The sequence below is a fragment of the Prosopis cineraria genome, unplaced genomic scaffold, assembly GCF_029017545.1.
Source record: "Prosopis cineraria cultivar Desert tree isolate PC_DT_omini unplaced genomic scaffold, ASM2901754v1 PC1441, whole genome shotgun sequence".
NCBI lineage: Eukaryota > Viridiplantae > Streptophyta > Magnoliopsida > Fabales > Fabaceae > Prosopis > Prosopis cineraria.
In genome coordinates, this window is record NW_026556766.1 from 5,275 (window position 1) to 25,764 (window position 20,490).

Sequence of the window (20,490 nt, forward strand, 5' to 3'; positions counted from 1 at the left end):
ATTTATTCTTTTATTGTATCCAAAACTTATTTTTTTTTAAAAAAATTTAATCTTTGACTTTGAAAGCAAATCAAAAATGATATTAGTAATAAAAATTTAATATTACAAATTTTAATAAATTAATTTTTTAATTTTTTTTTTCAAATATTGATAAGAAATTTAAAAATATTGAATACATATTAAAAATTTAAATTTTTTAAAATTTAAATATATCATTTCAATACTTTGTGAATATGTATTGAAAAGATATAGGTGAATATTGATATCAAATATAATATCAATACGCATACGTTAGACAATTTGAAATATCAGTGTCTGACATATATAATTTTAATATCTTTCAATTCTCAATGGAACCCAAAAAATATACTACATCAAGATACTATTTGTTTTCTATTTAGTTGAATATAAAATTTTAAAATGTCCGCAGCATTTAGGTAACATCAAAATAGACAAGGTTGGAGACGTAATTCATCATGATAAAACTCATTTGACAACTTTCAGAAAAAGCCTAAAATTCCGATTGCGAGCGTGAATAGTGATATGACATATCTTCTTACTGGCCGCCAACCAAAAAAGATATGATATATCTTCTCACCCCAAATACAAGTAGTCAGAATTCAAACTTGTGCTAAAGAAAATCAACACCCAACTCCAAGTTTCCTTGAGCATGCAAAATGAAATAAAATGAAAAATGTGTATTAGAAAAACAGTAATTTTTTTTTTAAAAAAAGAAGAAAAACAGTGATTTTATGGATGAACAATGTCTTTTATTCCTCGAAATAAAAGAGAGCTAGAAATAGCGAGAGAGAATGGAAGGGAGGGATCCCTCTCCTCTGAACATCACAGCCTATTCCACAACAGTCCAATGTTCATAAAACGACTAAACGATTGAAGCCAACACACTCTGCTGTTTAACAGGGGAAGCAAAAGATGAGTTAACCTTGAGCTGAGTACTTATGAATTTTGCGGCCGTCAAGGGGCTGGACAGGCCGTGCATTATTCTTGAACTGAGGGCTCAAAGGTGCCTTGAGAAGATGGATCTGTTCAGTGGAGATTGACCTTACCTTGCCCAGAATGCTCCAGGTCACATTCTCTTTGCATGGAGGAGTGGTCAAAGAGCCCACATATCTGTAATATGTTCGGCTTCTTCTCTTCATATGCCTCACATCAAAGGTTCCCAGATCAATATGGGCCCCATCGTAGCCAGCTGAACTCTCCTTCGCCAGCTCAACTAGCTTCTTCTCCAGCTGCACAGATCGATATCACTCCTTTATACTTGATCGGGACCTCAAATTGAAATGGAAATTATTTACATTTTCAAGTTGATGCAAGCCAGCCCACCTTGGAGATGACAGGATCTGAATCACCCAATTTGTACAGCACCCCCACAACTGCAAAACTTCCTTCTTCGTTCTGGTGTACTAGATGCAGTTCCGCGTCCATTCTGTATCACAATATTTGTGTGTGTATATATATTTAACCTCACAATCAATTAAAAATGGTTTGAACCTTCTTCCTGAACCATAATGAAAGGGGAAAGAAGAGAAGGAACTTACTTCTTCCCATTAACTCGGTGCTCCGAAGGAGAATGCCAGTGCATTTGTTTCAGGTAAAACTTCTGTCCATCTATTCTCAAATCTCCCACTTTCATATCAAAATGAATCTATACATGCATGATATAATTACTTCATCAGTGCTTGATAATGCATTCGGGGCATGCTGCTTGAATCAAGAATAAAGTATTAGTTCAGGAGCAGACCCCAATGTTGAAGCCGTTGTTAACAAGTGAGGCGTTAGCAGAATGGTAGTGTCGTTCTAAGGGCTTCAATTGCTTGTTGTACACAATATTCTCATTCCTAAGGTCCACAGGGGACTGAGCTTTTCCTTTGGAGCAGGCTGAGAAACTTGGACTTAAGCTGCCCCATTTATTAGGACCATTTGCACCATAATAGCCAAAATTAACCGGATCTGGTGCACCATAAAAATTTCCGATTATGAAACAAAAAATGAACACATGCCAACACAAAGAATTTGATATACTCTGCATCATTTGAATTTAAACCATAACAAAAACCAGACCTCTAAACAGAACACCAAACTCACGGCTCTTCAGAGGGGGCGGGGAACTCTGTTTCAACTTGTAAAATGTTAAGAATGCTATGCTGGTGGCAAACTAATGCATCCAAATCATTTGTATAGACTGATAATTGAGAACAATTATAAATTCCTAGCGGAAACTGTTGAAGATAAGTCACTAAAACAACTCTTGATATGAGCGAAGAAAACTTGTCTCTGCTGGAAAAAGAGGCCAGCCATTGGAAAGAAACAATATAAGTGAAATTCGATGGGAAGAAATATTTGGATTTTTACCTGCGGAAGTACAAAGTGCGAGCAATGCACAGGAAAGGATTAGGAAGAAAATTGTCATGGACATTTTGGATGGGTTGGAGTGGATGGCTATGTCGTGTTTGTGCTTTTGATTAGCTTTTATGGACGAAGATGCTCTTGTTTTCTCCAGTATTTCTGTTGCAACAGTAAATTTGTTAGACACTGCTGATTTGAGCGCTGCTTGTTGCAACGATTCGATGGTGCGATAGGAGCAGCTTTACAGGATTTATTTATAGAATTACATTTTCGCAAATATTTTTTTTTTTAAAAGAGGCTGTGCTCATGGAAAGTCGTATTCATGATCTTGAAAATATTTTCGCCAAAAATTTTATTGAAATTGGAGTTCTTGATTTTAATTTTTCTCTTGTTCATTGCTGCTTCCGGCGCGTAATAGTTTTATAGGCTCCATTTAATTTGTGCGCGAAAGATCAAAGATCTATTGCTTTCATATGAAAACGCACTGGTGAGTGATCATGACTCATAATCAATTTTGGTTCCATCTCAATTATAAGCATAAATATAATCCAGCAAACTCATCTTCGTGTGTGCGTGCGTGTGTGTAAAGTAAATCATGTGTATGTCTTGAAAAAAAAAAATCAATCTTAAAAAGCAGAAAACATTGCACGTCGAAACAAAACTAATATAGTAATTTTCATTTTATTGGAGCTTCCCACACGATCCATGTTCCGTGATTCACATTCCTTTGTGCGTCTGAAAAAATAAAATTGGGATGGATGTTAAAAGTAGGCCACTTCGGGTGAGAGGGATTGGCATAGTGCGCATGCTCAGATGTCACTTTAAGAGGCTACGAGGGATTGAGATTGACCAAACAGCACTTGAAAGTTTGTGTCGGAAGGTTGGTTAATATTCTTTCAAATAAAAAATATTAATGATTTGTAAAAAATAGCACCTTCAAAGCCACAAGCAATCAAAGTTTTAAACTTCATGCTCCATCGAAAAATTATCATATTAATTTATTTGTTAAAAATATTTCAACTTTTTTAATTAAAGAAAGACAATAAGGTATTTTGTTATTTGAACAAATATTTTTTTCAAGTTAAACTGTTGAAAATGAAAAAAAAAAAATTTTCGACAAATTATAATTAAGATCACTTTTATTTATTTATAAAAATGCCTTATAAATATAATCAGAATAGTAAAATTTGTGTTGGTTTTGGTTGCCCAGGGGCATTAGAAGCCCACAGGAATAAAATGGCCATTTTATATGGTTAATAGGAATTTGTTTTTTTTTTGAAGTATGAACTAATTAAGTTTAACACTACAATTAGTAATTTAGGTGAGCTGAATTTATTTGGGTAGTACTTATTCGGACTTGAACTTACATAAAAGGCCCTAAGAAAATTAATTATCCACAACCGTAAAATTAATCAAATACAAAATCTAATATCACACTCAAATAAAATTAGTCAGTGTTAGAAAAAGGGCAAAAAACTTTAAAAAGAAACCAAACCACCAAAGGAATTGAAAAGGTGAGCAATACTCACCATTGAGGCTCAATAATAGAGGCGACTGCTTATCCAAAGAGCCCCACGCACTGCCACTGTACCGCGCGCATACCATATACAGAAGCTTCTCGATCTGTATTTTTTAAATCTATAAAATATATATAGTACATTTCATTTGCTAATCCAAGTTATGCAGTGCAAAGGTTAGCCTACTTATTATTTTTTTACCCGTTTAATAATATAAATTAATTTTTTTAATTCTTATAAATGTAGTTAAAAGTATCTTGTATTTTAAATTGGAGAAAGTAAATAGAGTTGGTAATATAAGCTAATTTGCAGGTTGAAAGCTGACCTGCAGCAGGTCACTGGCTGGCATAACTCGCATCTTTTGTGGGTTAGCAGGCTAACTCACTAGTAAATTTTTTTTTAATTTTGAGAATTATAAATTCATCTATATTCGTTGTTTTTTGTGGTAAAAAAATCATATTTTCTTAAAAATTAATTATCTAAATAACAATAAAACTCTAGGGTTTGTATAGATATTATCCATGTTATAAGATAAAATCAAGCAAACATCCTAACATTTATTATATTTTAGATTATGATTTGTTTATTATATTTTTCAATAATTTACTGTTGCATATAAATGATAAATTCTTTATAAATTTTTATTATTATTAAATTACATATATTAATAAAATTAGGTAAACTAGTTATTTGCAAAAAGATATGTATTATTATTACCTATTCATTTGCATTGAAAACGAGTCTCATTGATGAATGTATGCAATTCAATATGTATGGTTTAAAAAATATAAATATTAAAGACAGAGTAGATTGAAATGTTACATCTAAAATTAAAATAAACCCTTCAACGAATTTCTACATTTAAGACATGCATAAATGCAAATGGAGAGCGAGAGAGTTTGACCCATTGTATTAGCGTGAGAGAGAAACGGGGGGTTAACTAAGCTAAACAAAGCTCAAATCTAACATATCGAAGCTGTGTTGCTGTTGTTGTTGTTGTTTTTTTTTTTTTTTTACCAACAAGCTGTGTTGTTGTTGTCGTTTATAGTATTGATAACATAGGTGGATGTCATCTATATTTGGGTTTTGAAATGGCTTCCTCACGCTCAAGTTCTTTTCTTTTCTTTTTTTTTAATGACTGGCTTGGGGAGTTGGAGTATTTGTAACTGACTTGTTAAAGACCGTGGAGGTTAACAATCAAGACATTATTACAAGTCATCAAACAATATAATCTCCTATCAAATTGTTGCCATTAACGGAACGGAACTGGTCGGTATAAAGCAACAAAGCACGCATGTCACATTGCGCAATCTGCTAAATGAGTAGATGGAGGTCGCGTGGGAGACACATGTCGGGGAAGAGATACTAAACTTTGAGACTCCCAAATAGTACCAATACATTGTATAAGCATAACACTAAATACAGAACTCACTGACTCAGAAAAAGCAAAACCAGGAAGGGTATTTTTTTTTTTTAGGTTATGTTTTAAAGTTAAAATATTTCTTTAGAAATTAATAATTATAAGATAAATAGCAGTATTATTTTATATACTGTTTCATGTAAGATAAAAAAAATTTCTAAAATCTAATTAAAAATAGAAAAAAACTGAACCATGAAAATCTCATATAGATAATTCAGCTGAGAAGAGTTCATGATGCATATTTTTTCTCTGCAATCTAAGACGTCCACGGAATTTCAGAGACAATGTGATTAAATGGAAGTCAACTTCATCTTCGCCATTGAAGCCCCAGAGATAATATTCTTCAGTCCCCACTTCCCACATTGTAAGGATCACAAAGCAGAATAATTTGGGGTTTTTTTTTTTTTTTTATTCCACATGAAGAAGGGGGAAGATTTGTGAAGCGGGCATGGAAATAGAAACGCACAGAGAGAGAGAGAGAGAGAAGGAAGGAAAATAATTAAAATGTGTTTGTGTTTGTGTTTGAGCCTTAAAAACTAAAAAAAGTAAGGTCACCCTACTTCGGCCTTAGAAAATGCTTAAAACTGTTTTGATGCCCAAAAACGTCCACATCATTGGCACACCGCCCCTGTAGGTTTGTTAATGGAATCTTCGGGTCAGCCAGTTTATTACGAGGCTTGACTTATTTAGTTATTTCTATTAAATTTACATAATTAAAATTTTATATAGCTTTATCAACATTTTTAATTTTGTAAAAAGTATACAATGAATTTTTAAATTATAAAGTTAAAAAATAATTTTACTGAAAAATGAAAATGAATCAAATTATTTATATCAAATACCCAGTTTGTTTCTTGACCACGTGAACATGCTGACGGGCATTTAATTGTTAACCCGTTGTTATTCCTTGCAAATAATTTCCCCTTTCCTTTCAGGAGTTTAAGCACACATAAAATAAGATGGAATAAAGCAAATAATTAAAAAATAATTCAGATACGAAAAATGATAATCATGTTGTTATTGTTTTTTCAATCGAGTCAAACAGAATCGCATTGATGTAAGACGCTCCTTATTCCCCTCCTTTTTCCATACGTTAAATTTCAACCCAAAACCTCTTTTAGAAAGAGTGTTGAACTACTTAAACTAAACGGCGTTAGTTCGTGTTGTTATTTTCGAGGTATTAAAAAGAGATAAAAGCTATTAAAATGATGTATTAATTTTTTTTGCTTCCGCTTTTCCCTTTCCTTCAACAAGCCAAACATGCTCTAAGTAATCTCACTGTCAGCCAACAAAATGAAGACTTTCAATTTTGGCAATTTGTCTTGATCTAGCTACTTGACTAGATATTTGCATGCAAGTTAACTTATCCAAGAATTTGAACAACTAGCAATCACACCTCCCAAGAGGAAGCAAAGACAGACTGGTAGAGTGACATAATGGGAGTGAGTTAAAAATTCACATTCACGAGCCTCTGGAAACGTGATTTATTGAAGAGCATAAGTTGCTCTTAGATATTCTATAATCTCTGCACTCTCATACATTCCAATCCCAGTGTTCGGATCATCCAAATAGGGTACCTGCAGTCAACCATAAGCATCCAAATTCATATTATCCCCTAACCAAAATGAGATCATGTCTCCAGGTTAGCAAACCTACATTGTGAGCGTGCTCGTGAACATGACAAACTTATTACCAGAATAGATCTTTTTTTTTTTTTTTTTTGACCAGATTACCAGAATAGATCAAGTACCTGGAAATGCCCAGTTTTTTCTAATAGCATCTGTCGTTTCGGGCTACCTCGAGAACAGCTGAAATGAAATGAAAAGGAAATTGATTACACAGAAAAGCAAGATTGCATATAGACCTTACCTACACTACACGAAAGACTCCATTACTAATTTTTTATGGAATTCCCAATCACTAATGAAGATTTGCATCTTCTCTATCTAATTGGAGAGGAAGCGTATGTATGATATGGCCACAACCATGCATGGTTTTAACCAATGAAATCAACATAAGATGCATGAGCAATATAGTGGTCAAAACTCAACTAGTAACGATTATTAACAAAAGGGTTCATACGTAAGATGTTAGTCGTATAAAATATGAAGTGAATTTAGATAATATCTCAAGACAACCATAATAAATTTTTTTCTTTGACATCAGATCTAACAGTCAGCTAGTTTGGAAATAAGGAGATTACGTGATTTGCAAATGTGGCAGCTCCAACTCTACGAGTACTTCACGTACAAGTTTGCAGAAAGGTGAACCCTGAAAGAAAAATATCAAATATTGGTCCTATGATCTCAAACCAGAGAGGTCAAATCAAAGATTTTCTCATACAGAAATTTATACTGAGTTGAGCAATACAATGCATAGATTCGTGTGAATTTAGTTTCATGGTCTACCAACCTCATATGCCCATATTTTTAGTGGCTCTGGAGGTAATTTTGCTGGAGTATAAGTGCTACCCTGAAAATAGAAATTAAGTAGTTATTAGTCATTTTTTTACTGATGAAATTGAAATATCAACAATAAGTTTTAAAAACAGAATTCACGAAAGTACTAAAATCTCTAAAAAACATATAACAGTCTGCCTGCTAGCCAATTCACATATGCAATAGTTCCCCAAGTAATTCAGAAAGGAGCTGCTTTTTTTTTAAAAAAAAAAAAGGAAAGGAAAGAAAAGAAACTGAGTTAATTTCGCACTAAAAAAAAGGAGTAGAAAACCATACTACCTTTCCCCTTCGACCAAGCATACCTAAGCCAGCACTCAGCGTCTGCAGCAAGCAGATAGTGTTTATTAGTAACATAACCCATATGATTTAACCTGTGAGTGATAATAGAACCAGATTCTAACCGTAAATAATCCAAGAGATAAAGTGATTGGAACACTTCCATCTCCTGCAGAACAGAAAAGGAATATTTAATAGAAAATTTGCAGGCTTCCACCATGTAAACTTGGTGAAAAATGCACTCATAAAATATAATGTGCTCAGAAATGAAGTGAAAGCAGTATCACAACGTTTTAGTCCTTCTTATGGGTAAACAGGCTGCAATATAGCAAGGTGATTCTGAGATAAGAAAAAGAGAAAATATCCAGATTTGCCAATATTGATGCTTAAGTGATAAAATTCACAGTTTTGAATTATCTTTTACATGAAACCAACAGCAGCAATATCTTTTTATTATGATTGATTGGGGAAAAACTACATAGGCATATGATAGAGACAAGGGTAGATATGATGGCACACACCATATTTCTCAGCCAAGTACTTGATTATGTCATCCGATTCATACATGGAAACGCCTGTGTTTGGATCCACCTGAAAACAAAGATACACAAAAACAGAATCGTCTTTCAAAGACACGCACAGAATCATCACAGGTCTTGATATGTCAAGTGCATGCATAACTACTAAAATTACTACAAAAAAAGCTACTGCAAAACTTTAAAAAGAAGAAAGCTTTTTGTTTTTTGAAAACAACAAAATCATTACCGAAGCATTAGATGGTTTAGTACCATTTTATTTAAAAGTAGGGTAAATATGCATTTTTGCCTCTAAAGTATTCTCCAAGAGACACCCAGCACCTCAAACTATTGGTCAGAGCAATTATACTTTTAAAGTAATTAAAACAGATCATTTTTGCCCTTGCCGTTAAATTCCCTAACCGTCAACGTTGCAGTCCTAGTTAGCATTTTCTAGCGGTCAGCGTTTGGAATTTGACGGCAAGGTTAAAAATGCTCTGTTTTAATTACATTATGGGCAAAATTGTTCTGATCAATAGTTTAGAATGTTAAGTGCTCTTCGAAGAATACTTCAGGGACAAAAATACACCTTTACCCTTAAAAATAAGAGTATAATATCATAACCAGGTGTATGTGAGCAGAATACAAATGGTAACTAATACATAAAGAAATTTTCCCCAAGTAGCAGTTGCACCTTTAAAGATCTATCAGATCAAACCAATTGGCTTCAGCTTACTTCATTTCAACTTTCAAGTAACGTGTGATATAGAACCTCATTCTATTATAAAGCTATCTTTATAATTTCAAATGCTAGCATTTTGAGCCTATTTGCAAGCAAATAGGAAATGTAAGATGCTAGAATGGTATATGAAAAACAGCAACCAAGTTTTTAGATACACTTCAGTAATGTGGAGTAGGTTCATCAGTTATTTTCCTGTAATTAAAATTTTTTCTCAAAAAATATAGAAAGAAGCATCAGAGTTTCTTTTCTGGTTTGCTTTTGGTTTAAAGGAATCAAGCTGACCATGTAGGGGAATTGCTGTTTTCCACCCATCTGAGCAACCTTGGGACGGAAATTCGGTCCATTTCTAGGGCATGGATAAAAAAGAACATCGATGTCCAAAACAGCAACAATTTCTCTGACCTGTGCGTGATCAAAATATTAGTCCAGTCCACACCGAAAAATTAGGTCTTGCATATGATACCAGAATCTGAAGGTTCAATTTTTGCATAGATCCTAATGATTCCCACTTCCACCACCCCAAAAAAAAGTAACGAAGGAAAAGACCTAGCACAAATCCTCCAAGACAGAAACTCATACCTTTCGACAAAATGGACAGCTGCACATAATCCATGATAGCCCATAAATTGGAAGGAAAAACAATATATAGATAGTTAGTGCATTCCTTCAAGAGGTATGTGACGATAAACATAGGCCAAAGGGAAAGGAAGAAACTAATATTTTCGAATGCATTCTGACATAAGCCTGTGTTTTAGAATATTCGACAGGGAAAAACAAGATACCTCTCAAATTCATATATCTCAATAGGTTTCTCTGGGCGATGGCCTAACTTTGCTGTTTCTTTTACCTTGTACCCTGGAATCATACCACTCGGGTTAACATTCAATCCGCAAACAAAATCAAAATACAGTGATGAAAAGACTTTGAACTATCACGTTTAAATGGATTTCCCCATAAAATTTGTATTTTCAGAAATTATTCCAAAATATATGAGTGATTATTTAAGTCAAGACATAAACTTGAAAACTTAGAAACTCATTTCTAATTTTTAAAAATCGTCAGGTTGACATGCAAGCTTATTAGATTTTCCTCAGCTTTCTAATTCACATCAGCAAGCCAGCAATATATTAAACGACAATATGCTATAATTAACCAGAACAAAGTATTAAACTTAAAAGAAGGCAGGTGTGTACCAGAAACTTCCAAAGCATACTGATCAGGTGGAAATTCATCCTTAGGAACGAAGGAAAAAGAATACCTGCCATAAGACAGCACAAGCTCAAGAAATTCAGAATTCAGTTGCTGTCTAAATTTACAGCGAGACACATTGTCTAAGATGCAGTACTTTTTCAAGATTTTTGTCTTTTATCATATATTTTATGTGTTGACTTCAACTTGGGGAAAAAGTGATTTGAAGATACTGTTAAGTGCTCAAAATAATAAAAGGAAATAATAGAAGTAAATCTATTAAGATGATATAAAATAAGAATCTCCTGTATTTCTCTTTATAGCCACATTCAGGAGGATCTCCAAAGGGTTTAAAGACTATTTTATTAATGATATGTTGACTTTTAAGTTGTTAGTCATATTTATAAAGCCAAATGCAATCCAAAATATTAAATGAAATCTAAATAACTAGATCATGGAATAAAACATCCTAAAATCTATATCTGAATAAAATCTAAAAACTAAATATCTAAATATAATCTCTAGAAATCTATCCTAAAATATTCCTAAATCAAATAAAATCAAATTTAATTTATCTTCTAACACTTCCTTCTTGAACAAGTTTTTAAAAGAATATTATTTAGGATCTTCTCATTGCCCTCCTTTTGAAAACTTAACTTGTCCTCAAGTTGAAAAGAGGGAAACTGAGCTCGCAAGAGGTCGTAATCCTCCCAACTTGACTCTTCCACAGGTCACCCTTGCCATTGCACCAATAGGTCAAGCGAGTGACGGCGAATCCAGCGATGATCCAAGACTTGATCAGGCAATATATGTAGCTCAAAATCAGCAAATAGTGGTAAAGAAGCTGGGATAATGGGTGGATCCATCCCATAAGCACGTCGTAATAGAGAGACATGAAAAATAGGGTGAATTCAAGCATCTAAATGAAGTTCTAATTCATAGGCTACCTTCCCAATCTTCCACGGGATCTTGTGAGGACCAAAGAAGTGAGGCGATTTCAAATTTCCACTTAGTGAGTGATCATTGGCGAAAGGGCTATACTCGCAACTAGTGATTAAAAGACCGGACCAGACCGTATGGTCAGACTGATCCTGATTTCGACTTGGTTAGCATGTAAAACCATTTTAGGAGTTGAGCTGAGCTGGGCCGTTTTGGACCAGTGGTAAGACCGAGAATTGGGATCAAGCCGAGAGCCGAACCCAATTTTCAAAAACAGGATTGTTAAAAACATTTTTTTTATTTTTTTATCAATTTTTTTAAGAAAATGATCAATTTTTAAATCATTTGATGTGATATTGTGTCATGTGGCTTGTCAAGTCATGATAAACTTAAAAGATTTGGTTTTATTTTTAAGTTAAGTAGCAATTTCATATTTATTTAGATTATTATATATAATTTTTTTAATTTAATTATTATGTCACCGGTTTGACCACTAGCCCAACTCGATTGAACCATGCGAACTGTGAACCACTGACCTTCTTAGTTCAATATTCGGTCCGGTTCTAAAAACATTGCTTGCAATCAAACAACATTGCCCTCAACATATTGAACTTCTCTCTTATGTTTGTTAGTATGAGTCTTCATCCGGTCTTGAGCCTTGCACAAATCATCTTTCAATAGCTTGAGCATTGCATCTCTGGTTTCCAATTGGTCCTTTAAGTCAGCTATAGAAGTTTCTCCTTTCATATAAAGAAGTAGATGAGGGGGATCCCTACCATACACCTACTTGAATGGAGAAGAGTTGGTGGATGTATGATGTCCTATATTGTAGGAGGATTCAGCCTAGCAAAGAAACTTAAGCCATAACTGAGGTTGTTCATATGCAAAAGAGTGAAAAAATGCTTTAAGGCCTCAATTGACCACCTTCATTTGACCATTCGCTTGGGAATGGTAAGCAGTACTCATTTTTAACTTGGTTTGGCTCAGTCAGAATAATTCTTGCCAAAAAGAGCTCATGAAAATAGGGTCCTTATTAGAGACAATTAAGTGAGATACCCTATGTAATTGGATAATTTCTTCACGAAAAACAACTGCGACTTTCTTTGCAGTGTACGGGTGCACAAGAACAATAAAGTGGGCATACTTAAACGATCCACTACTACTAATGTGACCTCAAAACCACCTGACTTTAATAGGCCAGTAATGAAATCAAGTGAGATGTCCTCTCAAATCTAAAGAGGTATAGATAAGGGTTGAAGAAGTCCAACAAGGGCTAAAGTTTGATACTTGTTCTGCTAACAAGTGATACAATGTCGCACATAAGCTTTCACATCTACTTTCGTCGTAGGCCAATACAAATTCTCCAAGAGCTATTGAAATGTTTTGAGAAAACTGCCATGCCCTCCAATAGCGGAAGAGTGAGCCTTTACTAGTAGCTTTGGTCTCAACTAAGATGTGTAAAGTATGACTACTCGATTATCATAGAAGAGCTTTTGGTCAACTAAATGGAATCTTGGTTGAGATGATGGATCCCTTTACAAATCCAATATTACCTCATTAGTGAGTGGATTTAAAGCCAACTCAGAGGAGAGATCATGTAATTCAAGGCAAAAGGCACTGTCATTTGGAAAAAATCTGCATGCTGGTGTCGTTTTAACAAGGCATCTACCCTTTTATCATCCACACCTGCCCACCTGCCTTGTGGATGATAGTGAAATTAAATGGCAAGAGCTTAAGGATCAACCGTTGTTGAGTATTAGTTGTAATGCGTTGTTGTAGTAGATATTGAAGACTAGCATGATCTGTCTTCATGAAGAAATGCCTTCCAAGGAGATAATGGCACTATTTTTATATTGCTAGAACTAATGCTAAGAGTTCTCTTGATCAAAGGCAGACTTGTCGCGGTTGGAGACAGAAAACCCTTTACTAAAATAAGTAATGGGATGATTATTTTGCTTAAGAAGAGCTCTAATCCCTTCAGTAGATGTATCGCATTCAATTGTAAACTCTTCCTTACAATTAAGCAGCTATAAAACAGGTGACATCATTAATGCAAGCTTAAGGTGATTAAAGGCCTTATGAGCTCGTTGAGATCACAAGAAGGCATCCTTCTTAGTCAACTCAGTAGGGGGGGTGCGATGATCTTGAAATTCTTCACAAAACTTCAGTGATAACCTACAAGGCCCAAGAAACCAAGCAATTCCTTTACATTTTTAGGAGTAGGCCATTCCCATATTGTCTCCACCTTTTCAGCCTCAACTTCAATCCCTTGGGCAGAAATTTTGTGTCCTAAGAAAGGTACTTGTGGCCTCCCAATAAAGCATTTTTTTTTAAGTTGACAAAGAACAAATTTTCCTGTAAGGCTCATAAAACTGTGCACAAGTGATCTTTAGTGTTGTTGGAAAGAGGAACTGCACACTAAGATGTCATCAAAACATACTAATACAAATTTTTGCAAGTAAGGCTGAAATAAATTGTTCATAGCCACTTGAAAATTGGTTAGGGCATTAGTTAAGCCAAATGGCATAACTATGAATTCATAGTGCCCAGAATGAGTACGAAATGTTGTTTTGTGAATATCCTTAGGTGACATCCAAATTTGGTGATATCCAAAATGGAGATCAAGTTGAAAAAATGAACTGCCTCGGGTAACTCATCAATGTTGGGAATTGGATAATTATTTGGAACCATAATGCTATTTAATTTTCAATAATTCACGCAAAAACGCCACGAACCAAGTTTCTTTGTGACCAATACAATGAGGCTGGCAAATGGATTAGAATTAGGTTGGATGAACCTCTTTTTTAGCAATTCTTTAACTTGTTTCTCAATTTCTACCTTTTAGTAATGTGGTTACCTATATGGTCACAAATTAGGTGGATTGGCCCCTAGTAGCCAAGGAATGGCATGTGAGTGGTTTTTAAGTGGAGGTAAACTAATAGGTTCTTCAAAAACTAATGGCAATTCTTCAAATAGTGGTTTCAGGTTGGAATTAATCAAAGGCAGCGGAAGCTTCTATTTGTTATAGTGAATTAAACTGAGCACCTCTACTGTTATTAGGGACTCATTGGGCCTTATACCTTGCACCATATTGAGAGATGCTAGTGACCTAATATCAAGGACTAGATCAACCCCTCTAAGAGTAAAGGGGTAGAAGCCTTCCTTAATGGTTAGCCCAGTTAGTTGAACTTTTATATCTTTACATATTCAGTAGCAATGAATAATACTACTATCATCAATTTGAACTCTAAAGGTAGAAATAAAATTGGTAGGCAGGAGAAGATCTAGTACCAGAGAATTTAAAATAAAATTATGAGTGGACTCACCATCCACAATTAATAATACTTCGTGATTGCCTGACATGCCTTTGAACTTCATAGCAGAACCCATATTACTTCCCATGATTGCATTTAAAGAGATTTCAACTCCATCATCATTTTCTTCGACTCCAATATCTTCAAGAGGGGGTATCACTTCTTCTAAAATTTCCACAAGCGAGATGGAGCTTTTGCAGTGATGCCTAAGCTTGATCGTGTCCCCATAGCAAAAACACAAGCTTTCTCTCTCCTCCTTTGTTGTTTGGTGTCTATGGAGGAATTTTTGTGCGTACTCGTTGAAGATGCTGTTGCAAAATTCTTCTAATGACGTGCAAGAGGTGTAGACGCAACACTGGACCTATGTTAGATCTAGAAAAAATTGGGCTTGAGCCCTCATGGATGCAACTTGCCTTCAAACTCTAGGGCAAGACTTATTGCCCAATAGACTTACTTTGGTTTGTGGATACACATGTTTGCTCATAGCTCTTTGCACAATCCATTTAGAAATACTCTAAGCAAGCAGTGTGCAGGCCAATGTTTAACTCGGGCAGACCGTTTGGAGAACTCCTGGCAATACTCATGTACCGAGCCCTCTTGTTTGATGCTATACAAGTATTCATCAAGATTCAAGTATTTTGGGCGTCCAAAATTTTCTTAAAAGATGTAACAAGTTCGTCCCAATAGTGCAGCGTTCTCTCATGGTTGATCCAAGTGAATAGATCAAGGGCATCTCCTTCTAGAGCCATCAACACCACATCCACCTTCTCTTCTTCAAGTGTGTCATAATATTTAAAGTATTTTTCTGCCTTTAAAAACTGTCCTCATGGATAGAGTCGGAAACAAAGGTTGGGTTATATGGGTTGGCCTGAATAATTGGTTATAAGGGTCGGGTCAAGGAAAAAAATGGCCGAAATAAAAACAATTTTTTCTAGCCTAAACTATATAGCCCGTGAACTATATGGGTTAGGATTGGCTCATTTAACCCATATTATTTTTCACAAAAAATTAAAAAAAGAAAAAAGGGAAAAATTTTGTGGATGAAAACCATATTAGCATAACTCATTCAGCTGGATCAATTTATATATTTTGTACAAACATTATAAATTAACATTTTGGTATATTTAGAATGAATCATGAAGGAAAATCAAATTAAAACTTATTATTTAGATGTATTTTAAAAAAAAATCATAAAAAATAAATAAATAGGCTAATGGGTTAGCCCATTTAACCCCCTAACACTTAAGGGTTTGGTTGGATTGGAAAAATAAAAACGGGTTGAACCCAACCCGACCTACATTTCTCTCAAACTATATGGGCCAGGTTGGCGCATGTTCCCACCTCTACTCAATGTTGGTGTGGTGATATCTGTTGTGTCTACAATTGTCTTGTTCGTCTTCACTTTCATCTTCATAGTAGCGTCTGTGATGGGTCTCCTTCGACTTATTGCCTTTATTGAATGTGGAGATTTCAAATGCCTCTACCTTTTCTTTTAACAAATCAAGAGCTTCGAGTCTGAAGGTAATAGTGGCTAGATGATCTAATTCGCTTGAGTTTTGATTTTTTGATGAGTTGCTGAATAAGTTTTCAAAGGGTTGGTTTCCTGACTAGTATGTGTGGAAGAAAATAAGAGAAATAAATATATTAACAAATCATTCTATATTTCTCTCAATAGTCACGTTCAAGAGGATCTCAAAAGGATTTAAAGAATATTTTATTGATGATATGCTAGTTTTTAAGTTGTTAGTTATATTTATAAAGTCAAATACAATTCAAAATATTAAATGAAATTTAGATAACTAGATAAAGGAATAAAACATTCTAAAATCTATATCTGAATAAAATACTGAATAAAATCTAAATAAAATATAAAAACTAAATATCCAAATATAATTTCCAGAAATCTACCCTAAAATATTCCTAAATCAAATAAAATCAAACTTAATTTATTTTTTGACGTCTCATTCACGAATAAGTTTTTAAGGGAATATTATATGTGATCTTATCAGATTCCATCTAAAATCATTGTTTAAGGTGCAGCAGTAACGGTAAGGAATAAAGACCAATGTTTCTTAGTAGACCTTAAAGAGTTTTAGATAGTCATTAAGCCACAGCAGAAAAAGGTCAGAAAACCTATCATTATGCCCGCTATGGCTAGCATTTGAAGCTTGTCATCCTTGGGTTCATTAATATTTGAAATTGACCTCGAATTTCCAGTGCCATAAGCGATAATTGAAGGTTATGTGGGGAAGAAATTGGGAACAAAACACACGGCAGAATACATTTGCTTACCCAGAAGCGAAAACTCCAGTACCAAAGCGCAAGAACAAGGGAATTGCCGCTCCAAACACGTCATTAGACTGGTCAGGCCTCACTTGAAAGCGCTTGGGCTCAGGAGGCTTGAAATTGAGTGGAGGAGCAAACGTGGACGATGAGGGCGGAGAATCCGGTTTTGGGTCTTCTGTGATGCTCACAGAAGCGGAAGAGGACGGAGAGGTTTCCGAAGTCGCTCTAATGGACACCGTGCTTCGGGTTACTCTTTTAGGCAATGGAACAGACCCAAAAACTGAGAATTGTGGGAGACTTAGAGCTCCGGCCATGGCTCCGGGAGGCCAAGGGTATCTGCTATCAGATTGGAGTGATGGCGCTGTATACCAATGGCAAAGTGTGCTTTTTCAGTTCGCAGTGAGACTGTGATTGGTAAGGTACAAGACTCTGGCCGGAGCTTCAAGTTGCCAGATTCATGTTCACTAAATTAAAATATCTATTTTGGAGCCCACTGAAAGTACCGATTAACGTCGCTTTAGAGCTTTGCCTCCACGTGATCGTAATGTCACCAACCACCTTAGAGTTTTTTTTTTTTTTTAACCCTCCTCTCTACAGTAAAGTAAAGAAGAACACGCGAAAATCATGGCCAGAAAATAAACAAGTTAAACGAGAAAATAAAGCATCACCGACTCAAAAAAAAAAAACCTCAGCTTGGGCTGTAATGGTGGACTTTTGCACTTTGTGATGATGGGTTGGGCCGGTTGTACACAGTCAATTCTAAGATATACTACCAACAAAAGTTAATTTACTTAATATGAATTTGATCCATATTGAAAAGGTTATAGAAACAAATCTATATGTATTTGTTGGCAAGAGGTTTGTAAGTATCTTTGTAAGCTTTTTTTGAATTTGGAGACGTGCAGTGACTTTTATGACTCCTGTAACCCACCTTACCTAAACTTTTCTTTTATAAAAAAAAAAAATTCTGACAAATACTCCTCATCTCCTTTATTTTAAACAACTAATATTGACTTTACGTAAATTAGTGAAGTTTGTTAAAGTTAGTTATTTCTTGTAAAATTTTAAAATTATAATCAATAAAATCATTAATCAATAATCAGAGGAGTTTTTTTAATTACTACCTCTGAACTTATTTATAAAAAATACTTTATAGCTAAATAAAATAGTCCTAGTAGTTAAAGAGTTCTATAATTAATCAGTATGATGGGTGAAAAAAAAAATTAATACTTTGGACAAAGTATATTATATTACAATATATGCCGGAGATTGTCGTAATAAAGATCGGAGCATGTTTGGTGTACCCAATGAAATAAGATAGCAATGATTGGGTTAAGAGACAAGTGGTTAAATATTTGATAAGTAATTAACAGGAGTGGAGTCTAGTAAAAAATATTAGTTACTTGTAATGTGATGAATTAAAGTTTAAATTTCTATTACGAAAAGTATTTACATTTAATATTTAATTGTGCTTTAAATAAAATTATTTTTAATAGAATAATGCATAAGAACAATAAAAGAAGAAGCAGCAGCAGCTAAGCAAGTTATTGTTCCTTTTTCAACAGAAGAAGTTCTTTTTTAACGGTGAATTTACAAAACGACTGATTGCAACATTAAATTTATCGATAAATGAAATGATGATGCAGTTAAATAAATGATAATGATGATGCAGTTAAATAAAATAGATAAGCAAAGTCTTGCGGTCAAAAGATAATCATATCCTAAATCAAATGGGGGCACTTAGAGCTCAAACTTTACGAATTGAATCTTTAACCAACTCCTATACGCCGAAAAAAAATTATATGCAAACATTTTTTTTTTTAACTAAATCCATTGCCAGTAATTGATTTGCCTACAAAATATCAAACAAGCATTGACTGTTATGGAATCTTATTAATATTCTGGAATTTGATAAAGTATGCGGCTCGCATTTTATATTCTGTAGTCATGTGCTAGTGTTTCTAATTTCTGTCGGCAAAAAACGATTGATTTTGATGCACTTTTATTTCCACGGACGTGGATGCATAAAATCAGAGAAGAATGAACAAAGGAGAGTGCAGCGAGCAGAGGAAGCAACAAGGCAAACACGCTTTTCGAGTGTTATGATGCCAAACCGTCAACTATGTTGATCATTTTTGGTATTGCTTCCAAGGTTCATCGATCTCTTGATGTGACTCCCGCCAAATTGCTATGAGTGTGATTTCCAGAAGCAAGTGGCAACCCCAGATACAGATGATTTCAAGTGGCGGCCCATGGACCTGAAACCTTTCGGACGAGCCTGTGGAAAAACACAAACCAATCGAAGTAAGTCATTCCAATTTCCAAGGATCGGTGCCGTCCGACCACCAAGAGCCAAGCGTTCCTTGAAGTAAAATTTAAAAGAAATCACTCCTTTAATTTTATTTATAAATTATTTTTAATATATTTTATTAATATTAAAAAAAATTTTAAAATTCATTAATTCTATTTTAAATTTAATAAATTTTTAATTTTATTCCTGTTAAATATATATATTTTAATAATATATTTTATCTCTTCAACATTCAATTAAGGGTAAAAAAAGTTTGTGATAAAAATTTAATGGTGTGATTTATAAATAAAATAATTTTTTTTATTTTATAAATAAGATAAAAAAGAGTAAGTTGAGAAGGGAAAATCTGGAGAGAAGACTGAGAAAAATAAAATATTTGGCTTATAGTGCGCGCGCGCATGTTTGATACGTGTTCAATTAAAGTCCTCAATAAAAGTGTTTTGATGACTTTTTCGGTGAGAAAGGAATAGCGTCCGACTTACTTGCTTTGGAAGGAAGTAGAAATCAAAACATTAAGTTGGGGTTGTTGAGTGAAAACAGAACTTCTTCTTTGAGAAACTGGCTACTTAAAAACAAGGGCAAGAGGCCAAAAATTATGGAGAACCATTTTTGTTGCGAGTGTTTTTTAATATAAATAGAAGTCACGTATTAAACAAAGTTAGATTTTTTTTTTATCAAAAATAAAGTTAGACTAAAGAAAAATGGGTTAAAATTTAATTTTGTCTTTGTATTATTTTTTAAGAGCGCTGCGCACCCTATACTTTTAAGTGGGACAATTTTACTCTTGAATTATTTTTTCAAAAAGTAAAAAATCTCTCTATTAATAAACAGTTAACTTTGTCATTATATGCTGATATGACATGTACATGGAGTCATGTATAGTGATATATAAGACTTTAATAATGTCCTTTGGTGCTAATTTGCCCATAAATTCTCTTTTCAGGAGCATTGAGTATCCTAAAGTCTTTTTAAGAGCACTGAGTACCATGAAGTCTTGTTAAAATAAAATTTAATAATATATTATTAAAAATATTAATTATTTTAATATTTAATAATTTAAATATTATTATTTAAAATATTACGCCACCCATTTTAATATTTTAATATTTTATATTAAAAATAAAGCAAATGAACTTCTAAATTAACGAAAGAATTT

At 34.0% G+C, this 20,490-nt stretch overlaps 2 protein-coding genes across 2 annotated transcripts; both read right to left on the reverse strand.

Annotated features, from left to right (window-relative positions):
• Positions 1-748: 748 nt before the first annotated feature.
• LOC129300129 (alpha carbonic anhydrase 1, chloroplastic-like) lies at positions 749-2,717 on the reverse strand. Its single transcript, XM_054938658.1, has 5 exons — positions 2,374-2,717; positions 1,763-1,971; positions 1,560-1,666; positions 1,345-1,447; positions 749-1,250 (listed from the first exon to the last, which is right to left on the reverse strand). The coding sequence occupies exons 1-5, from the start codon at positions 2,435-2,437 to the stop codon at positions 939-941; spliced, it is 795 nt and encodes a 264-aa protein (XP_054794633.1). The 5' UTR covers positions 2,438-2,717; the 3' UTR covers positions 749-938.
• A 3,767-nt stretch (positions 2,718-6,484) lies between these two features.
• On the reverse strand, positions 6,485-17,488 carry LOC129300128 (uncharacterized). Its single transcript, XM_054938657.1, has 12 exons — positions 17,030-17,488; positions 10,490-10,554; positions 10,079-10,151; positions 9,876-9,894; positions 9,579-9,698; positions 8,561-8,630; positions 8,165-8,208; positions 8,043-8,084; positions 7,717-7,776; positions 7,508-7,575; positions 7,055-7,112; positions 6,485-6,881 (listed from the first exon to the last, which is right to left on the reverse strand). The coding sequence occupies exons 1-12, from the start codon at positions 17,335-17,337 to the stop codon at positions 6,789-6,791; spliced, it is 1,020 nt and encodes a 339-aa protein (XP_054794632.1). The 5' UTR covers positions 17,338-17,488; the 3' UTR covers positions 6,485-6,788.
• Between the last annotated feature and the right edge of the window lie 3,002 nt (positions 17,489-20,490).

What these genes read in the sequence shown, in the direction of transcription:
- LOC129300128 (XM_054938657.1), bottom strand. Translation starts at nt 17,337, where the DNA reads ATGGCCGGAGCTCTAAGTCTCCCACAATTCTCAGTTTTTGGGTCTGTT. An exon ending in ACTGGAGTTTTCGCTTCTGG is followed by an intron (nt 10,555 to 17,029) that starts GTAAGCAAATGT and finishes GTCTTATGGCAG; the next exon opens with GTATTCTTTTTCCTTCGTTC. An exon ending in CTGCCACATTTGCAAATCAC is followed by an intron (nt 7,113 to 7,507) that starts GTAATCTCCTTA and finishes ATTTCATTTCAG; the next exon opens with CTGTTCTCGAGGTAGCCCGA.
- LOC129300129 (XM_054938658.1), bottom strand. Translation starts at nt 2,437, where the DNA reads ATGTCCATGACAATTTTCTTCCTAATCCTTTCCTGTGCATTGCTCGCA. An exon ending in ACAACGGCTTCAACATTGGG is followed by an intron (nt 1,667 to 1,762) that starts GTCTGCTCCTGA and finishes ATGCATGTATAG; the next exon opens with ATTCATTTTGATATGAAAGT. An exon ending in CACCGAGTTAATGGGAAGAA is followed by an intron (nt 1,448 to 1,559) that starts GTAAGTTCCTTC and finishes ATTGTGATACAG; the next exon opens with AATGGACGCGGAACTGCATC.